The sequence below is a fragment of the Phocoena phocoena genome, chromosome 1, assembly GCF_963924675.1.
Source record: "Phocoena phocoena chromosome 1, mPhoPho1.1, whole genome shotgun sequence".
In the NCBI taxonomy this organism is placed as follows: Eukaryota; Metazoa; Chordata; class Mammalia; order Artiodactyla; family Phocoenidae; genus Phocoena; species Phocoena phocoena.
Window position 1 is genome coordinate 44,364,900 of NC_089219.1, and position 18,463 is coordinate 44,383,362.

Below are 18,463 nucleotides of genomic sequence, written 5' to 3' on the forward strand. Positions count from 1 at the left end.
TGCCCAAATGTCACCTTCTCAGTGAGCCTTTCCCCAACCACACTTCTAAATCACACCCCCATTACCATTCCCTATTGTCCTTTTCTGCCTTATTTTTCTTTATAGCACTTACCGCCATCTGATACCGTATCTTATTTCTTTGCTTATCGTCCATCCCCCCCACTTGAGTTGTAAGCTGCATGAAGGCAGAGCTTTGTGCCTCTTAGGTTCACTGCTGCATTCACAGTGCCTAGAATAGTACCTGTCACATGGTAGGCCTTCAGTAAAATAAATAAATAAAAAGTGAACAGCAGAATGAATGAATGATGCTCAGTAAGTGGTAGCTATATTGTATGTTATGTTTCTCTCAGAGAGAGCCTGGTGCGATTAAGAGATGGGATGGATAGGAACTAGCATTTTAGAGGGCTATACTATGAACTTTGAAAACGATTTTATATATAATCAATCCCTTAAATCTTTTTGAGTAGAAAAGTGAAAGTCAGAGCTGTGTTTTAGAGGATGAAGCTGGTGTATTCGACCTGATGAATTAGAAATGAAGAAATCAGAAGCAGGGAGAGCAATTAGGAGGATGGATGGTACCACCATCTAAGTAAGCAAAAAGGATAGCCGAGTGTTGGCAGTGAGAAAAAAGGTTGTTGTTACATGGTAGTTGCTAGGGGTGTTTGGGGTGAAGTTGATGGTACTTGGAAGCTGTGAAGGAGAAGGAGATCTATCAAAGATGGTAGAGTTCATTATTGCTACATTACTGGGGAAGGTCCTGGAGGAGACCATGTCATCAGGAGCACAGGTGGAAGGAGGGTTAGCCTTAGCAAGGAGGGATGGATACTTCTTCCTCTAAGAGGGGGTAGATAAATATTCAGGGGCATTTTGAGGTACAGAGGGGTTTGGCAGAGATCCTGGAATAGAGTTTAGAGCTTGGAGAAAGGAGAAGATGTTAAGAGCAGTGTTATATGTACTGTTGAATAAGGAATCAACTACAGATTAATGAAGGAAAAGCTGAGTGGTAGTAAGGGCATCTGGTGTGGGCAGCATTTTTTTTTTCTCAAAATGAGTGGGCAGAAAAATAACTAAGTTTACATTCTGTGAGCTGCCATCTAACATGATGTACGAAGAAAAACTAAATGCTTCATCTAGGTTCTAGCTTTTAGAAATAAAAAGAACTTTGGGGAAATAATGCCAATTTTTTTAAATGACTGAATGTTAATGGTTACTTCAGGATTATATATTGACATGTCTAGACAGATGTCAAGGTGATTTTTTTTTAAGTTTTTATTTTTCTTTAATTTTTATTTTTATTGGAGTATAATTGCTTTACAATGTTGTGTTAGTTTCTGCTGTACAATGAAGTGAATCACCTATATGTATAAATATATGCCCTCCCTCTTGGACCTCCCACCCACCTAGGTCATCACAGAGCATCAGGCTGAGCTCCCTGTGCTATACAGCAGGTTCCCACTAGCTATCCCTTTTATACATGGTAGTGTATTTATGTCGAACCTAATCTGCCAATTCATCCCACCCTCCCTTTACCCCCCGGTGTCCACATGTCTGTTCTGTATGTCTGCGTCTCTATTCCTGCCCTGCAAATACGTTCATCTGTACCATTTTTCTAGATTCCACATATATGTGTTAATATACGATATTTGTTTTTCTCTTTCTGACTTCACCCTGTATGACTGACTCTGGGTCCATCCACATCTCTACAAATGACCCAGTTTTGTTCCTTTTTATGGTTGAGTTATATTCCATTATATATATGTACCACATCTTCTTTATCCATTTATCTGTTGATGGACATTTAGGTTGCTTCCATGTCCTGGCTATTGTAAATAGTGCTGCAATGAACATTGGGGTACATGTGACTTTTGTCTTTAATGTAACTTTTTTTTTTTAACTTATTTTTTTGGCAGCGTTGGGTCTTCATTGCTGCACGCGGGCTTTTTCTCTAGTTGTGGTGAGCGGTGGCTACTCTTCATTGTGGTGCACGGGCTTCTCTTTGTGGTGGCTTCTCGTTGCGGAGCACGGGCTCTAAGCACTTGGGCTTCAGTATTTGTGGCATACGGGCTCAGTAGTTGTGGCTCACGGGCTCTAGAGCTCAGGCTCAGTAATTGTGGTGCACGGGCTTAGTTGCTCCACAGCATATGGGATCTTCCTGGACTAGGGCTCGAACCTGTTACCCCTGCATTGGCAGGTGGATTCTTAACCACTGCACCACCGGGGAAGCCCACATGTGACTTTTTGAATTATGGTTTTCTAAGGGTATATGCGCAGTGGTGGGATTGCTGGGTCATATGGTAGTTCGATTTTTAGTTTTTTAAGGAACCTCCATACTGTTCTCCACAGTGGCTGTATCAATTTACATTCCCACCAATAGTGCAAGAGGATTTCCTTTTCTCCACACCCTCTCCAGCATTTATTGTTTGTAGATTTTTTGATGATAGCCATTCTGACTGGTGTGAGCTGATATCTCATTGCAGTTTTGATTTGAATTTCTCTAATAATTAGTGATGTTGAGTATCTTTTCATGTGCCTCTTGGTCATCTGTATGTCTTCTTTGGAAAAATGTATGTTTAGGTCTTCTGCCCATTTTTTGATTGGCTTGTTTGTTTTCTTGATATTGAGCTGCATGAGTTGTTTGTATATTTTGGAGGTTAATCCTTTGTCCATTGCATCATTTGCAAATATGTTCTCCCAATCTGAGGGCTGTCTTTTCGTCTTATGTTTTCCTTTGCTGCACAAAAGCTTTTAAGTTTAATTTAGGTTCTATTTGCTTATTTTTGTTTTTATTTTCGTTATTCTAGGAGATGGGTCAAAAAAGATCTTGCTGTGATTTATGTCAAAGAGTGTTTTTCCTATGTTTTCGTCTAAGAGTTTTGTAGAGTCCCGTCTTACATTTAGGTCTTTAATCCATTTTGAGTGTATTTTTGGGTATGGTGTTAGGGAGTGTTCTAATTTCATTCTTTTATATGTAGCTGTCCAGTTTTCCCAGCACCACTTATTGAAGAGGCTGGCTTTTCTCCATTGTATATTCTTGCCTCCTTTGTCATATATTAGGTGACCATAGGTGCGTGGGTTTATCTCTGGGCTTTCTATCCAGTACTATTGATCTATATTTCTGTTTTTTGTTCCAATACCATACTGTCTTGATTACTGTAGCTTTGTAGTGTAGTCTGAAGTTGGGGAACCTGATTCCTACAGCTCTGTTTTTTCCCTTTCTCAAGATTGCTTTGGCTATTTGGGGTCTTTTGTGTTTCCATACAAATTGTAAATTTTTTTGTTCTAGTTCTGTGAAAAATGCCATTGGTAATTTGATAGGGATTGCATTGCATCTGTAGATTGCTTTGGGGAATATAGCCATTTTCACAATGTTGATTCTTCTAATCCAAGAACATGGTATATTTCTCCATCTGTTTGTGTCATCTTTGATTTCTTTCATCAGTGTTTTATAGTTTTCTGAGTACAGGTTTTTTGTCTCCTTAGGTAGATTTATTCCTAGGTATTTTATTCTTTTTGTTGTGATGGTAAATGGGATTGTTTCCTTAATTTCTCTTTCTGCTCTTTTGTTGTTAGTGTATAGGAATGCAAGAGATTTCTGTGCATTACTTTTGTATCCTGCAACTTTACCACATTCATTGATTAGTTCTCGTAGTTTTCTGGTGGCATCTTTAGGATTTTCTATGTATAGTATCATGTCATCTGCAAACAGTGACAGTTTTACTTCTTCTCTTCCAATTTGTATTCCTTTTATTTCTTTTTCTTCTCTGATTGCTTGTGGTAGGACTTCCAATACTATGTTGAATAAGAGTGGTGAGAGTGGACATCCTTGTCGTGTTTCTGATCTTAGTGGAAATACTTTCAGCTTTTCACCATTGAGAATGATGTTTGCTGTGAGTTTGTCATATATGGCCTTTATTACATTGAGGTGGTTTCCCTCTCTGCCCACTTTCTGGGGAGTTTTTATCATAAATGGGTGTTGAATTTTGTCAAAAGCTTTTTCTGCATCTATTGAGATGATCATATGGTTTTTATTCTTCAATTTGTTAATGTGATGTATCACATTGATTTGTATATATATATGTTTTTTAGTTTATAACAACAACAATTTTTAATGGAAACACAATATAAAAAGATCTAAATTGTGACATAAAAAAACAAAAGGAGGGTAAGAGAAAGGTAGAGTTTTATATGTAATCGAAGTTAAATTGTTATCAACATAAAAAAGACTGTTATATCTATAAGCTATTTTATGTAAGCCTCGTGGTAACCACAAAGCAATAACTTACAGTAAATTCACAAAAATAACGAAAAGGGAATCAAAGCATACCACTACAGAAAATATGATTGTGTATATTGAAGAATCCTTGCATCCCTGGGATAAATCCCACCTGATGATGGTGTATGACCCTTTTAATGTGTTGTTGCATTCTGTTTGCTAGTATTTGTTGAGGATTTTTGCATCTATATTCATCAGTGATCTTGGTCTTGAATTTTCTTTTTTTGTAGTATCTTTGTCTGGATTTGATTTCAGGGTGTTGGTGGCCTCGTAGAATGAGTTTGGGAGCATTCCTTCCTCTGCAGTTTTTTGGAAGAGTTTGGGAAAGATAGGTGTTAGCTCTTCTCTAAATGTTTAATAGAATTCACCTCTGAAGCCATCTGGTCCTGGACTTTTTGTTTGTTGGAAGATCTTTAGTTATAATTTCAATTTCACTACTTGTGATTGGTCTGCTTATATTTTCTAATTCCTTTTGGTTCAGTCTTGGAGAGTTTTTTCTTTCCAAGAATTTGTCCATTTCTTCCAGGTTGTCCATTTTAATGGCATATAGTCGTCATTGCAGTCTTATGATCCTTTGTATTTCTGTGGTGTCAGCTGTAATTTCTCCTTTTTCATTTCTAATTTTATTGATTTGAGTCCGCTCCCTTTTTTACTTGGTGAGTCTGGCTAAAGGTTTATCAATTTTTTTTTTATATTCTCAAAGAACCAACTTTTAGTTTTACTGATCTTTGCTATTGTTTTCTTTGTTTCTATTTCATTTATTTCTGCTTTGATCTTTATGATTTCTTTCCTTCTACTGACTTTGGGTTTTCTTTGTTCTTCTTTCTCTAGTTGTTTCAAGTATAGGATTAGATTGTTTATTTGAGATTTTCTTGTTTCTGGAGGTGAGATTGAATTGCTATAAACTTCCCTCTTAGAACTGCTTTAGCTGCATCCCATACGTTTTGGGTTGTCATGTTTTCATTGTCATTTGTTTCTATGTATTTTTTAATTTCCTCTTTGATTTATTCAGTGATCTCTTGGTTATTTAGCAATGCAGTGTTTAGCCTCCATGTATTTGTGTTTTTTACAGTTTTTTTTTCCTGTAATTGATTTCTAACCTCATAATGTTGTGGTCAGAAAAGATGTTTGATATGATTTCAATTTTCTTAAATTTTCCAAGGCTTGGTTGTGATCTATCCTGGAGAATGTTCCATGTGCACTTGAGAGGAAAGTGTATTCTGCCACTTGCGGGTGGAATGTCCTATAAATAGCAATTAAATCTATCTGGTCTGTTGCATCATTTAAAACCTGTGTTTCCTTATTTATTTTCATTTTGGATGATCTGTCCATTGTTGTAATTGGGTGTAAAGGTTCCCCACTATTATTGTGTTAGTCTTGATTTCCCCTTTTATGGCTGTTAACGTTTGCCTTATGTATTGAGGTGCTCCTATGTTGGGTGCATAAACATTTATAATTGTTATACTTTCTTCTTGGATTGATCCCTTGATCATTATGTAGGGTCCTTCCTTATCTCTTTAACAGTCTTTATTTTAAAGTCTATTTTATCTGATATGAGTATGGCTCCTCCAGCTTTCTTTTGATTTCCATTTCCATGGAATATCTTTTTCCATCCCCTCACTTTCAGTCTGTATGTGTCCCTAGGTCTGAAGTGGTTTCTTGTAGACAGCATACATACGGGTCTTGTTTTTGTATCCATTCAGCGAGGCTGTGTCTTTTGGTTGGAGCATTTAATCCATTTTCATTTAAGGTAAGTATTGATATGTATGTTCCTATTACCATTTCCTTAATTGTTTTGGGTTTGTTTTTGTAGGTCTTTTTCTTCTCTCTAGAGAAGTTCCTTTAGCATTTGTTGTAAAGCTGGTTTGGTGGTGCTGAATTGTCTTAGCTTTTGCTTGTCTGTAAAGCTTTTGATTTCTCCATCAAATCTGAATGAGATCCTTGCTGGGTAGAGTAATCTTGGTTGTAGGTTTTTCCCTTTCATCACTCTAAATATATCCTGCCTCTCCCTTCTGGCCTGCAGAGTTTCTGCTGAAAAATCAACTGATACCCTTATGGGGATTCCCTTGTATGGTATTTTTTGCTTTTCCCTTGCTACTTTTAATTTTTTTTTGTTGTTTTTTTGATTTAATTTTTGTTAGTTTGATTAATATGTGTCTTGGTGTGTTTCTCCTAGGATTTATCCTGAAGGGACTTTCTGCGCTTCCTGGACTTGGTTTGCTATTTCCTTTCCCATGTTAGCGAAGTTTTCAACTATAATCTCTTCAAATGTTTTCTCAGACCTTTTCTCTTTCTGTTCTTCTTCTGGGACCCCTATAATTCAAATGTTGGTGCGTTTAATGTTGTCCCAGAGGTCTCTAGGACTGTCCTCAATTCTTTTCATTCTTTTTTCTTTATTCCGCTCCTTGGCAGTTATTTCCACCATTTTGTCTTCCAGCTCACTTATTTGTTCTTCTGCCTCAGTTTTTCTGCTATTGATTCCTTCTAGTATATTTTTCATTTCAGTTATTGTGTTGTTCATCACTGTTTGTTCTTTAGTTCTTCTAGGTCTTTGTTAACATTTCTTGTATTTTCTGGATCCGTGCCTCCATCCTGTTTCTGAGATTTTGGATAATCTTTTTTTTTAATTAATTAATTTATTTATTTTTGGCTGCATTGTGTCTTTACTGCTATGCACAGGCTTTCCCTTATTGCAGCGAGTGGGGGCTATTCTTTGTTGTGGTGCACAGGCTTCTCATTGCGGTGGCTTCTCTTGTTGCAGAGCACGGGCTCTAGGCACATGAGCTTCAGTAGTCGTGGCACACAGGCTCAGTAGTTGGGGGTCATGGGCTCCAGAGTGCAGGCTCATTTGTTGTGGCACACGGGCTTAGTTGCTCCATCACATATGAACCTGTGTCCCCTGCATTGGCAGGCGGATTCCTAACCACTGCACCACCAGGGAAGCCCCTGGATCATCTTTACTATCATTACTCTGAATTCTTTTTTCAGGTAGGTTGCCTATTTCCTCTTCATTTATTTGATCTTGTAGGTTTTTACCTTACTCTTTCATCTGTAACATATTTTTTTGTCGTCTCATTTTTTTGATGGGTGGGGCTGTGTTCCTTCTTACTGGTTGTTTGGCCTGAGGCATCCAGTGCTGGAGTTTTTACAGTTGGATAGAGCTGGGTCTTGGTGCCGAGATGAGGACATCCGGGAGATCTCACTCTTATTAGTATTCCCTGAGGTCTGAGGTTCTCTGTTAGTCCAGCGGTTTGGACTCAGTGCTCCCACCACAGGAGCTCAGGGTTGACCTCTGGCCTGGGAACCAAGATCCCTTAAGGTGCACAGTGCAGCAAAAGAAAAAAAAAAACAGGAGCAGTACAATAACAAAGAATAAAAGATAAAATTAGAAAAATTTTAAAGTTAGAAAAAATAAATATATAAGTGAAACAACAAGGTAAAACACAACCACAAACCCCCCCCCCCGAAAAAATAAGAAAACTGGGCCGGAAAAGGCCTTGGCTGTGGGGGCAGAGCTTAGGTTGGGGTGGGGCCTATGCTCAGGATCCATGAGGCAGGAAAAGGCAGCATGGATGGAGGGGGCCTCGGACAGCGGAGTTCAGAGGTAAGGCCCTGGGTGGGAGTGCAGGGCCGGGGTTTAGGCCCAGTGTAGCTGGAGGGGGCCTCAGAGGGCGGAGGATCTGGCCTGGGACCTCAGTAGGCTCCCAGGTGCCCGAGTGAGTGGGGGAAATGCTGGCCTATTTCCCTTACCATCCTCCCGGTCCCCGCTGATCCCCTCACTGTGAGTGGGCCCCTCCCGAGGGTGGAAACCCCACCGTTCCCCAGCCGCCCCTCAGTGCACCGGTCCCGTCTGGCCTCTACTCCCCACCCACGCCCTCAGGACCTGGGCGGCCAGAGGGGGTCTGGGAGGGCAGAGGATCATGCCCGGGACCTCAATAGGCTCCCCAGGGCCCAAGTGGGTGGGGGAAACGCTGGCTGCCTTCCCTTCCGATCCTCTGGCCTCTCAAGGGTCTCTCCCCATCCCCGTTTCTCCCCTCACCGTGGATGGGCTCCTTCAGGTGTGAGAACCCCTCCCCTCCCCCAGCCGTCTCTCAAGGGTGCCGGTCCCGTCCCACCTCCACTTCTCCTCCCCGCTCCCTCCCCGCCACATCCCACCTGGTCATTCGGGGTTCCTCCCATCCCCTTAGGTGTCCATGGTTCCCCACCAGTACCAGGTAGGTGCCCTAGTTGTGAGGAGATGTGAACTCTGTGTCCTCGTACTCCTCCATCTTGACTCTGCCCCCAAGGAGATTTTTGAAGAAAAATTTTCCTGTTCTGTTGTTATTGTTTGTTTGTTTTGAAAGATTATATGCTTATGGAAACATACGGCAAATTTTCAGAAAAACCTTGCTCTCTGCATATGAACCCTGGCAGCGAGCTCTCCCCACATTAGGTGCCCCATCCCATACCTGAAGGGATTTTACCCTGAATTTCTGCTGAAACTGATACTTGTTGGCAGCTAGGAGTGGCGCTGAAATATGGACTTACCAGTAAAAGCTACCGTGGGAAATTGCCAGCTCCTTTTACATCAGCCAACAAATGACCATTTGTTAGAGACCAGCTATGTTAAAGCATTAATAACCTGTCCTAGTTTGAACTGGCATCTTAAAGAGAATCGCTAGATCTTTTGACATGTACATATTGTTGAGAGGTTTACTTTCTGTTAGCAAAGTAAGATTTACTTAAATGTATTTCATTTGCTTATATTCTAAGAGTTTGGTAATGATACAGATGGTTATATCAAGGACTTTTAGGCTTTGTGCATTTTTCCATAATCTTTTCTTGCTGCCTGGTGTTTCTCCATGAATCCGGCCCCTCCCTCCTCTCCTTTGAAATGACTCGCATATCTCCAGGAAGCCAACTTTAATTAATTTAACACGATATATTATTCTTTCATTCGTATATTCTTCCCTCTCAGGACCTGTTTGAGTTCTCAACCCTGCCCCTTAATGGGGAACATGATACAGAAGGCCTCAGAGTCTCTCATCCCCAAGGTACAGGGGAAAGAGCATAGCCTTTGGAGATACCGAAACCTGGGTTCAGACCTTGGCTCTGTCACTTACTAGGTATACCTTCTCTGAGTCTAGTTGTCTCATCTAGAAAATGGTGAGAATAATGTCTATCCATGGAGCTGTTGTGGGGATTAAATGAGATAAAAGGTATGTAAAGTCCCTAGCATGGTAAGTGCTCAGTAAATCATTGCTTCCTCCCCAACCCATATATTAAACATTAATTTTGCATAAACACATTGGAATTGTCTGTGACTCCTCAAAAGGACTAGGGGAGCTGAGAAAGCATCTGGGATACATCAGATGCAGATGAATTGGTGAAGGCTCAATTAAAACTGAGCTGTTGGGGCTTCCCTGGTGGTGCGGTGGTTGAGAGTCCGCCTGCCGATACAGGGGACATGGGATTGTGCCCCGGTCCGGGAAGATCCCACATGCCACGGAGCGGCTGGGCCCGTGAGCCATGGCCGCTGAGCCTGCGCGTCCGGAGCCTGTGCTCCGCAACGGGAGAGGCCACAACAGTCAGAGGCCCACATACCGCAAAAAAAAAAAAACAACAAAAAACTGAGCTGTTGAATGTTTGTATTCTTCCTGTAACAGGGGGAAGCCATAGAGCTTAGGAGTTGGGAGTGTGGACTTTGGCAGCAGGAATCTGCTTTCATACCTAGCTCAGCCACTTAGTAGCTGTGTGACCTTGGGCAAGTTGTTTGACCTCTCTGACCCTCATAGGGTTATCGTATGAGTCTAGGTATGTGAAGTAATCGGCACAGTGAGAGCTCAGTAAATGCTGATGTAGTAACAGCAGCAGCAGCAGCATTTATTTCCTAAAGTCACCTTTTTATTGACTATGAGTCCTTTTTTTGGCATATTAGGATCTAATCCAACTATGAATCAAGTCCAGTTATCTCAGTTTGCTAGCTTTTTTTCTCCCTGCTCTTTGATGTTATGTATCTACAAGAGAACTGGATTTTCTAGGTTGTAAATACCTTAATTTTTAAGACTTCAGACCTTTTTTCAAGTAATAAGAGAAAATTTTGTTACAGGCAAAGATGGAGGGGCTATTGAATCACAGTCTTTTTATGGGCTATCCCTGCATTCTAAGACATATAATAAAAACTTTTATTTTCAGTCTTGTTTTCGTTACTTAATAATATAGACATGCTGTACTTTCATAGTTTACCCCCATCTTAGGCCATTTGGGCTGCTATATCGAACATACCACAGCCTGGGTAGCTTATAAACAACAGAAATTTACTTCTCACAGCTCTGGTGGCTTGACGTCCTAGATAAAGGCATCAGTATGGTCCCATTTGGTGAGGGCCCTCTTCCTGGTTCATAGCCAGTGCCTTCTTGCTGTGGGCTTATATCATGGAAGGAGCTAGGGGTCTCTCTGGAGCCTCTTTATAAGGCATTAATCCCATTCATAAGGGCTCTACCCTCATGACCTTCCAAAGGCCCTCCCTACCAATACCATCACATCAGGCATTAAGATTTCAAAATACGAGTTTTGCGGGGGATGCAAACATTCAGACCATAGCAACTCCTATTTTTTTTTATTAAGGCACAGATTATCTAACTATTGGGCCATAATTTGATATTATTACTATTAGTGGTAGTAGTACTATTAGAGCACTATTGTTATATTGATTGCCTGAAACACTGACTACTGAAAATTTTGATTTCTTGGTGAATTTTTCCTTTTGCACTTGTCCAAGGTAGACATTGCTGATTTAGCAATAAGATATTAGAGTCTTTGTGGTACGGCCTTTTTTGCATTATACTTTGGTTATACTACTAAAATTAATATTTTAAACCTATTTGCAGGGCAGGAATGGAGACGCAGACGAAGAGAACGGACATGCGGACGCTGGGGAGATGGGGAGGGTGGGAGATTAGGATTGACATATATACACTAACATGTGTAAAATAGATAGCTAGCTCGGTGCTTTGTGATGACCTAGATGGGTGGGATGGGGGGGGGTGTGGGAGAGAGGTCCAAGAGGGAGGGGATATATGCATACATACAGCTGATTCACTTTGTTGTACAGCAGAAACTAACACAACATTATAAAGCAACTATACTCCAATAAAAAAATGAATATTTTTAAAACTTTGTTTTTATATAGTAATACATACTTAAGTGCAAAAAAATTGGGAAAGATAGAGAAACAAAATGAAAAAATTACTCTCCTATAATCCTACCATCTATATCAGGGGTTGACAAATTATGACCTGTGGGCCAAATTCATCCCACCACCTGTTTTTTTTTGTTTTGTTTTGTGTAAAAGTTTTCTGAAGTCTAGCCTGTAAGGAAGGGCATGAATCTGTAGTGTACAGCCTGATAAATGTTAACAAATGAACACACCTCCCAGATCAAGATGCATAATGTTGCCAGCACTGTAGAAACCTCCCTGACACCACCTCCCATCACTATCCACTCCCAAAAGGAACCACTATTCCAAATTCTGTCACCATAGGTTGATATTATTTATTTTGGAAATTCGTATAGATGGAACCATACAATATTTACTCTTTTAGGTGTGGCTTCTTTCACTCAGCATTGAAAGATTTATTACATTGTTGCATGTAGCAGTAGTTCATTTCTACTATGTGAATACACCAGAATTTATTTATTCAGTTCATGGTTGCTGTATCTCCACAGTTTTCCATTTTGTGGCCTTATGAATAAAGGTGTTACGAATATTCTCATATGTGTCTTTTAGTGGACACATGTACTTATTTCCATTTGGCATATAACCAGGAGTAGAAATACTAAGTCATGAGCTACCATATAGCCAGTTTTTTGATATGGATATACTATTTTACAGTCTCTTCCATATTATATGAGAGTTTCATTTGCTCCACATTTTTGACAGTACTTGGTAACGTCAGTTTTTTTTTTTTTTTAAGTCAGGTTCATTGAGGTATAATTTACATACAGTAAAATCTACCTTTTTTAGATGTACAATTCTGTGAATTTAGACAAATGCATACAGTTGTATAGCCACTACCAAAAATCAAGATATAGAATATTTCCAAAAAATGTCGGGGCTTCCCTGGTGGCGCAGTGGTTGAGGGTCTGCCTGCTAGTGCAGGGCACGTGGGTTTGAGCCCTGGTCTGGGAAGATCCAACATGCCGCGGAGCAACTAGGCCCTTGAGCCACAACTACTGAGCCTGCGTGTCTGGAGCCTGTGCTCCGCAACAAGAGAGGCCGCGATACTGAGAGGCCCGTGCACCACGATGAAGAGTGGCCCCCGCTTGCCACGACTAGAGGAAGCCCTCGCACAGAAACAAAGACCCAACACAGCCAAAAATAAATAAATTAATTAATTAATTAAAGTACCCTTAATTTAAAAAAAAAAATGTTCTCATGTCCTTTTGTAATCAAACCCCTTCTCTCACCCTCAGGCCCTGGCAACCCCTGATCTGATTTCTGTCCCTGTAGTTTCACTTTTTCCAGAATGTCGTAAACTGCAAGTGGAATCATACAGTAGGCAGCTTTTTGAGCCTGCTTCTTTCATGTATTATCAGTAGTTCGTTCTTTTTTGTTGCTGAGTAGTTTATCCATTCACCAGCTGGAGTATATTTGGTTTCTTTCAGCTTTGGGCTATTTAAATAAAGCCACTATGAGCATCCGCGTACAGGTTTTTGTGTGGATTTATGTTTTCATTTCTCTTCAGTAAACACCTAAGAATGGGATTGGCAGGTCATATGGCATGTGTATGTTTAGCTTTCTAGGAAATGTCCAGACTGTTGTCTAAAGTGGCTGTACCGTTTTCCAGTCCCTCCAGCATTGTTCTGACCTGCTAGTTTCTCCTCATCCTCACCGGCACTGGGTATTATCTTTTTTTTTTTTTTCCAGCCATTCATTCTAGTAGGTACGTTGTAGTATCTCAACTGTACTTTTAATTTGCATTTTCCTGATGGCTAATGGCATTGAACACTGCTTCATGTGCTTTTTTGGACCATTTGGAGATCTTTTGTATTGTGCCTGTTTATGTTATTTGCCCACTTTTGTATTGAACTATCTAACCTTTTGTAATTGAGTGATAGGAGTTTTTTATATTTTCTGGATACAAATTCTCTGTTAGATCTGTGAGTTGCAAATATCTTATCCCTCTTGGTCTGCTACCTGTTTTGAAAACAGTTTTATTGGAACACAGCTACATTCGTTTATGTGTCTCTGTGGCTGCTCTCGTGCCACAGGTGCAGAGTTGAGTAGTTGCAGGAGAGACCTAGTGGCCTGCAAAGCCTAAAATATTTAGTGTCTGATCCTTTACAGAAAAAGTTTGTTAACCCCTGATCTAGATGACTATTCATCTTCTAACAAATTACCACAAACTTAGTGGTTTAAAAAAACGCACACATTTATTTATTACCTCACAGCTTCCATGGGTAAGTTGGCTGAGGACAGCTTAGCTGGGTCCTCTGCATAGGGTGTCGCAGGCCGCGGTCAGGGTGTTGGCCAGGGCTGAGTTCTCATCTAGAGACTTGACCGGGGAAGTGGTTCGTGTCCAAGTTCACTGATGTTGCTGGAAGAATTAATTTCCTTGTAGCTGTGAGAATGATAGCTTTAGTTTTTACTGGTTATTGGTCAGAGTCTGCCCTCAGCTCCTAAAGGTCAGTACCCTGCCATGTAGCCCTCTCCATATGCAGTATGCAGTTCACAGTATAGCAGCTAGCTTATTCAAGGCCAGCAGTAGAGTGAGAGAGAGCCAGCAAGACAGAGTCTTATGCAGTGTAACAGAACACAGGAATGACAGCCCATCACCGTTGCCACATTCTGCAGGCTAGAAGCAAGTCACAGGTCCTGCCCACACTCGAGAGTAGGGGATTATACAAAGGCATGAATACCAGAAGGCAGGGATCACAGGGGTCACCTTAGAGTCTGTGTGCCACAGTAGCTATTATTAATATATTGGTCTCCAAGTTTACAGATGTTTTTTCTGTACATACATAATTGAATATCTGTTTTTAAGCAAAACTTGGGTCCATTCTTACAGTTTGTTTTGTAACTGGCTTATATAACAGTATCAGGAAGAATATAACATACATATCTTTCCAGGTCAATAAAATGTAGATCCACATCATCTAATGACTGCATTGTATCCCATTATATGAATATACCATGATTTATTTAATAAATTCCCTCTTGTTAAATATTGAGGTTGCTTGTGATTTATGTCACATTTCACCAGGCTGCCATAGAGTGTATGTGAGTGCCCATTTGCCCACACTAATTCTGGATGTGATTCTGTTGCAGTCAGTGGCTTTTGACTAAAATGTATGCATGAAACTAAACACTCCCCATTTCTCCTTCCTTCTGCATGTCTCTGTTTTAGATAAGAAGGCCGACTGCACAATTACAATGGCTGACTCGGACTTACTGGCTTTGATGACTGGTAAAATGAATCCTCAGTCGGTAAGTATGATGGCACTTATATCCTTTTCTTAGGCGGGTTTTAGCCCGTTTCGCTTCATCACCTACCTCAACCTCATCCCATAAAGTGCAAAGTGGTAAAACCCACAAAACTCAGTGTTCCCCAAATGTTCACTTAACAAATGACAGTTGTGAAGCTAATGATGTGCCAGACAATGCCCTGTGTGTTGGAAATGTCCAGATGTAGAAGAAATAGTTCCCATGCTCAGGGCGTCCACAATTTGGTACGAGACAGGTCTGCAAAAGAGTAAGGGCAGGGCTTCCCTGGTGGTGCAGTCATTAAGAATCTGCCTGCCAATGCAGGGGACGCGGGTTTGAGCCCTGGTCCGGGAAGATCCCACATGCTGTGGAGCAGCTAAACCCGTGTGCCACAACTACTGAGCCTGCACTCTAGAGCCCACGAGCCACAGCTACTGAGCGCATGCACCACAACTACTGAAGCCCACATGCCTAAAGCCCGTGCTCTGCAACAAGAGAAGACACCGCAGTGAGAAGCCCGTGCACTGCGACAAAGAGTAACCCCCGCTCACCGCAGCTAGAGAAAGCGTGCACACAACAACAAAGACCCAATGCAGCCAAAAATAAATAAATAAAATAAATTAAAAAAAAAAAAACAGCTTAAGAGTAAGTGCAGCCAAATATCCAAGGTGCCCTGCATTACTGTGGTCAGGGAGGGTGGAGGAAGGAGAAGCCACATCTTCCCGGGCCATCAGAGAAGGCTTCACAGAGGAAACAATGCTTGGCTGAGTCCTGGGAGTGATCAGGAGTTAGCAGTGCACAGATGGAGAGTAGGGGCCATCAGATAGAAGGAGGGTCGGGTGTGAACAAAGGCATGATCTTTTACATTTCGAATCTTTGCCCGTGCTCTTTTTTTTGCCTGAGCTGTCCTTCCTTGACAAACTCCTTGCCTTTCAAAATGAACTTAGATGTTATGTCCAGAGACTTCCTACCACATTGTTGGGGAGCTATAGTCAGTCCCTCTTCTGGGCCACTTACTGGCCTGCTAGCATGGCACTTGTCTCATTATACTAGTCATAATGTGCCCATCTCTTCCCTATTAGATTGTGTGTATCTCAAGGGAACAAAGCACATCTTGTTCATCTTTGTGTCTCCAGAACTTAGCATGATGCCTTGCGTTTTTGGGTTTTCACAATTAATTTGCATTTGTCTAAAATGTATTTATGCCTTGTGTAGATTTTCCAGGCCCCCAGATTGTCAAGGGTCTTCTTATACTCTCTAGTTGTACAGTGTGGAACAGACTTGATATACATTATCCATAGATAACACAAAGGAAGCTAAAATGCTGCTTTCCACTGTAACCTTATTTTTTTGTTGTTGCCTCAGCCTGATTTGTTTTAGGTCTTGTTCCTGTGATACCCCGGTAATTTGAAAGATTGGATAAAAAAACTAAATCTGACTCCTACTCGTATTTCTTTTAAAAATGCTTTTTCTAAGCAACTAAGCATATTTCAGCTGATGCGTCGACAAGTTAGAGACTTGCATCTGTGATGTTTCAACTGAATACACACCATTGACATTGACATTTCCACCCACTGCGCCCTCTCCAAAAATCTGGACAGAACAGAGGCCACCAATCTCGGAGTTGGCCGACGTCCTCCTTCCCACCCACCGCTGCTTATTCCACGGTGCACACCATGCACTTCCTTGGCAGTGTGGTCAGGCTTCGCACTCAGCTGCCCTCGTTCTCTCAGTTTATCTGTTTACCACCCATTTTGGGGAGTGAAGTGTCAGCTTACTTTTCCTGAACACCTGTTAGCACCCAAAGGAATTAAAGATAAAAATAGGAGACGTTTCTGTTAATGTGCTAATGGCCTTCCCTTATGCTCAGTAGAAGATTTGACTGGAAACCATTAAATGCAGTGGAAATTATAATTTCAGTGTTTGGCTACGGTTGAAACAAAGCAATGTGCTCTCCAGAAGAAAGCAAATGTAGAACACCTTAGGGGCCAGATTTAAATGACTCTTATGTTCGGATTCTCTAAAAAGTGAAGACTCATTTTTCTCTATAATAATTATTAAGTGAAAAGTCATTTCCTCTTTTAATTAAGAAAAGGGAAATATGGTGAGTTTCTCTTCTAGGTACTACTGGTCCATATTTTTAAAGGACATATGTTAAATATATTGTGTTCTGAGACACCTGACCTTAAAGTCATCAGACAGAAGGCTGTGTGCCATATAGAAAGAAATATTTAGTTTGTCCAGACAGAGGAGAAAAAAAAAAAGGAATTAGTCACCCTCACCAGAAGGTGTAGAGAAAGCAGAGCTCTGAGATTTCCTATGGATGAGGCAGTAGAGCCCCTCACTTCTTAATGAATATACTTGTTAGGAAGCTAAGACTACCAGAACTTTTCCTGTAGCTTTTCCTTATTTTAAGAATTGAGTCGAAAGACTGAGATCGTAGCAGGGAAATCATGCTATGTTCCCAATTTTGCTATTTCTTTAAAGTTTTCCTGGGATTTTGTTACATGATAAATTTAGCAAACATCATGTGATCTAATCCCAGGCAGTTGTTAAATGGAACAAACTGTGGCTCTGCACTTGGGATTGGTTTGATTCTTCTTATTGAGCCAAAGATTAACACAGGCACCTCAGTCTCAGCAGTCTGCCTGGCCTCCCTCTGTAGGGAATAAATCTTTATCACGTAGACCAGAAAAAGGGAGGAAAATGGCGACACTTCATGTGCATTGTGTTGAATCCCAAGAGTTCGTAAGTGTGTTATGCATGTGCTTTTTCTCCCTGCTAGCAGACCCACTGAACAGATGTGTAATGTTTTTAAACAAAATCGGTCTAGTATGAATCCACTCTGCCTAATATTTGGAAAACGTACCACCTTTGAGGAAGGCAGGTAAAGGCAGACTCAATTTTTAAGAGAACACATTTGGGAAAGATGTGCCTTTTGACGGCTCTGTGTAAAGCATGACTTTTACAAATGCGTCCTTTTGAAGACTCTGGTTCTAAATCTATTCCTGAAAGCCAAGTTTCATATTTTGAAGAAAGTTGAAGAGACCTGGATAAATAAATCATCTCAGGGCTGGATAGTCTAGAAATATCAGCGGTCTCAAAACAAAAAACACCAAATGATAAATTTTCTTTCTTCTTCCTCACAGGCCTTCTTTCAAGGTAAATTGAAAATCACTGGCAACATGGGTCTGGCTATGAAGTTACAAAATCTTCAGCTTCAGCCAGGCAAAGCTAAGCTGTGAAGAACTCTCTCTGCCTACCTTTGAAAATCAGGATGAGATATATAGATATATGTCCATATATTTCATTGTCAGAACTTAGATTGAAACTACACCCTGGCAGATAGCGTATTTGTTTTTAAATGGGTGTGACCGATCCTGTTTTTCCTAAGCTCTGGGTGACTAGAACCTGATGGTGTACTACTGCGTACAACTGTGCATTACAAAGTTAATATGGTAATTATGGTTTGGGGTAGCCTAAAATTAGGAATAGCAAAATCCAAAAACTATGTAAACAAAAGCTCTCATTTTGCTTATAAAGTATATTTGAGGATTATTCTGCTGAAGACTCGATTTAATTCAGTCTTCCCTGGGAGAACTAGGGAAGGAACAATACCAGCAGCTGGCCGGTAATTAGTGTTGTGCACTTAATGACCTTAATCTGTTTTCCATTGAGAAGTTTTAAAATTCTGTACTGGGATTTTTTTTTTTTTTAAATCTTCA

At 40.7% G+C, this 18,463-nt stretch overlaps 1 protein-coding gene across 1 annotated transcript in view; it reads left to right on the forward strand.

Moving 5' to 3' along the window:
* Positions 1–18,160, forward strand: part of SCP2 (sterol carrier protein 2) — a 168,691-nt gene extending 150,531 nt beyond the window's left edge. Inside the window, exons 16-17 of the mRNA XM_065882958.1 lie at positions 14,662–14,741; positions 17,888–18,160. Coding sequence (XP_065739030.1) covers positions 14,662–14,741; positions 17,888–17,983 — 176 coding nt within the window. The 3' untranslated portion in view covers positions 17,984–18,160. The remainder of the gene's footprint in view (positions 1–14,661; positions 14,742–17,887) is intronic.
* The last annotated feature ends 303 nt before the right edge of the window (positions 18,161–18,463 follow it).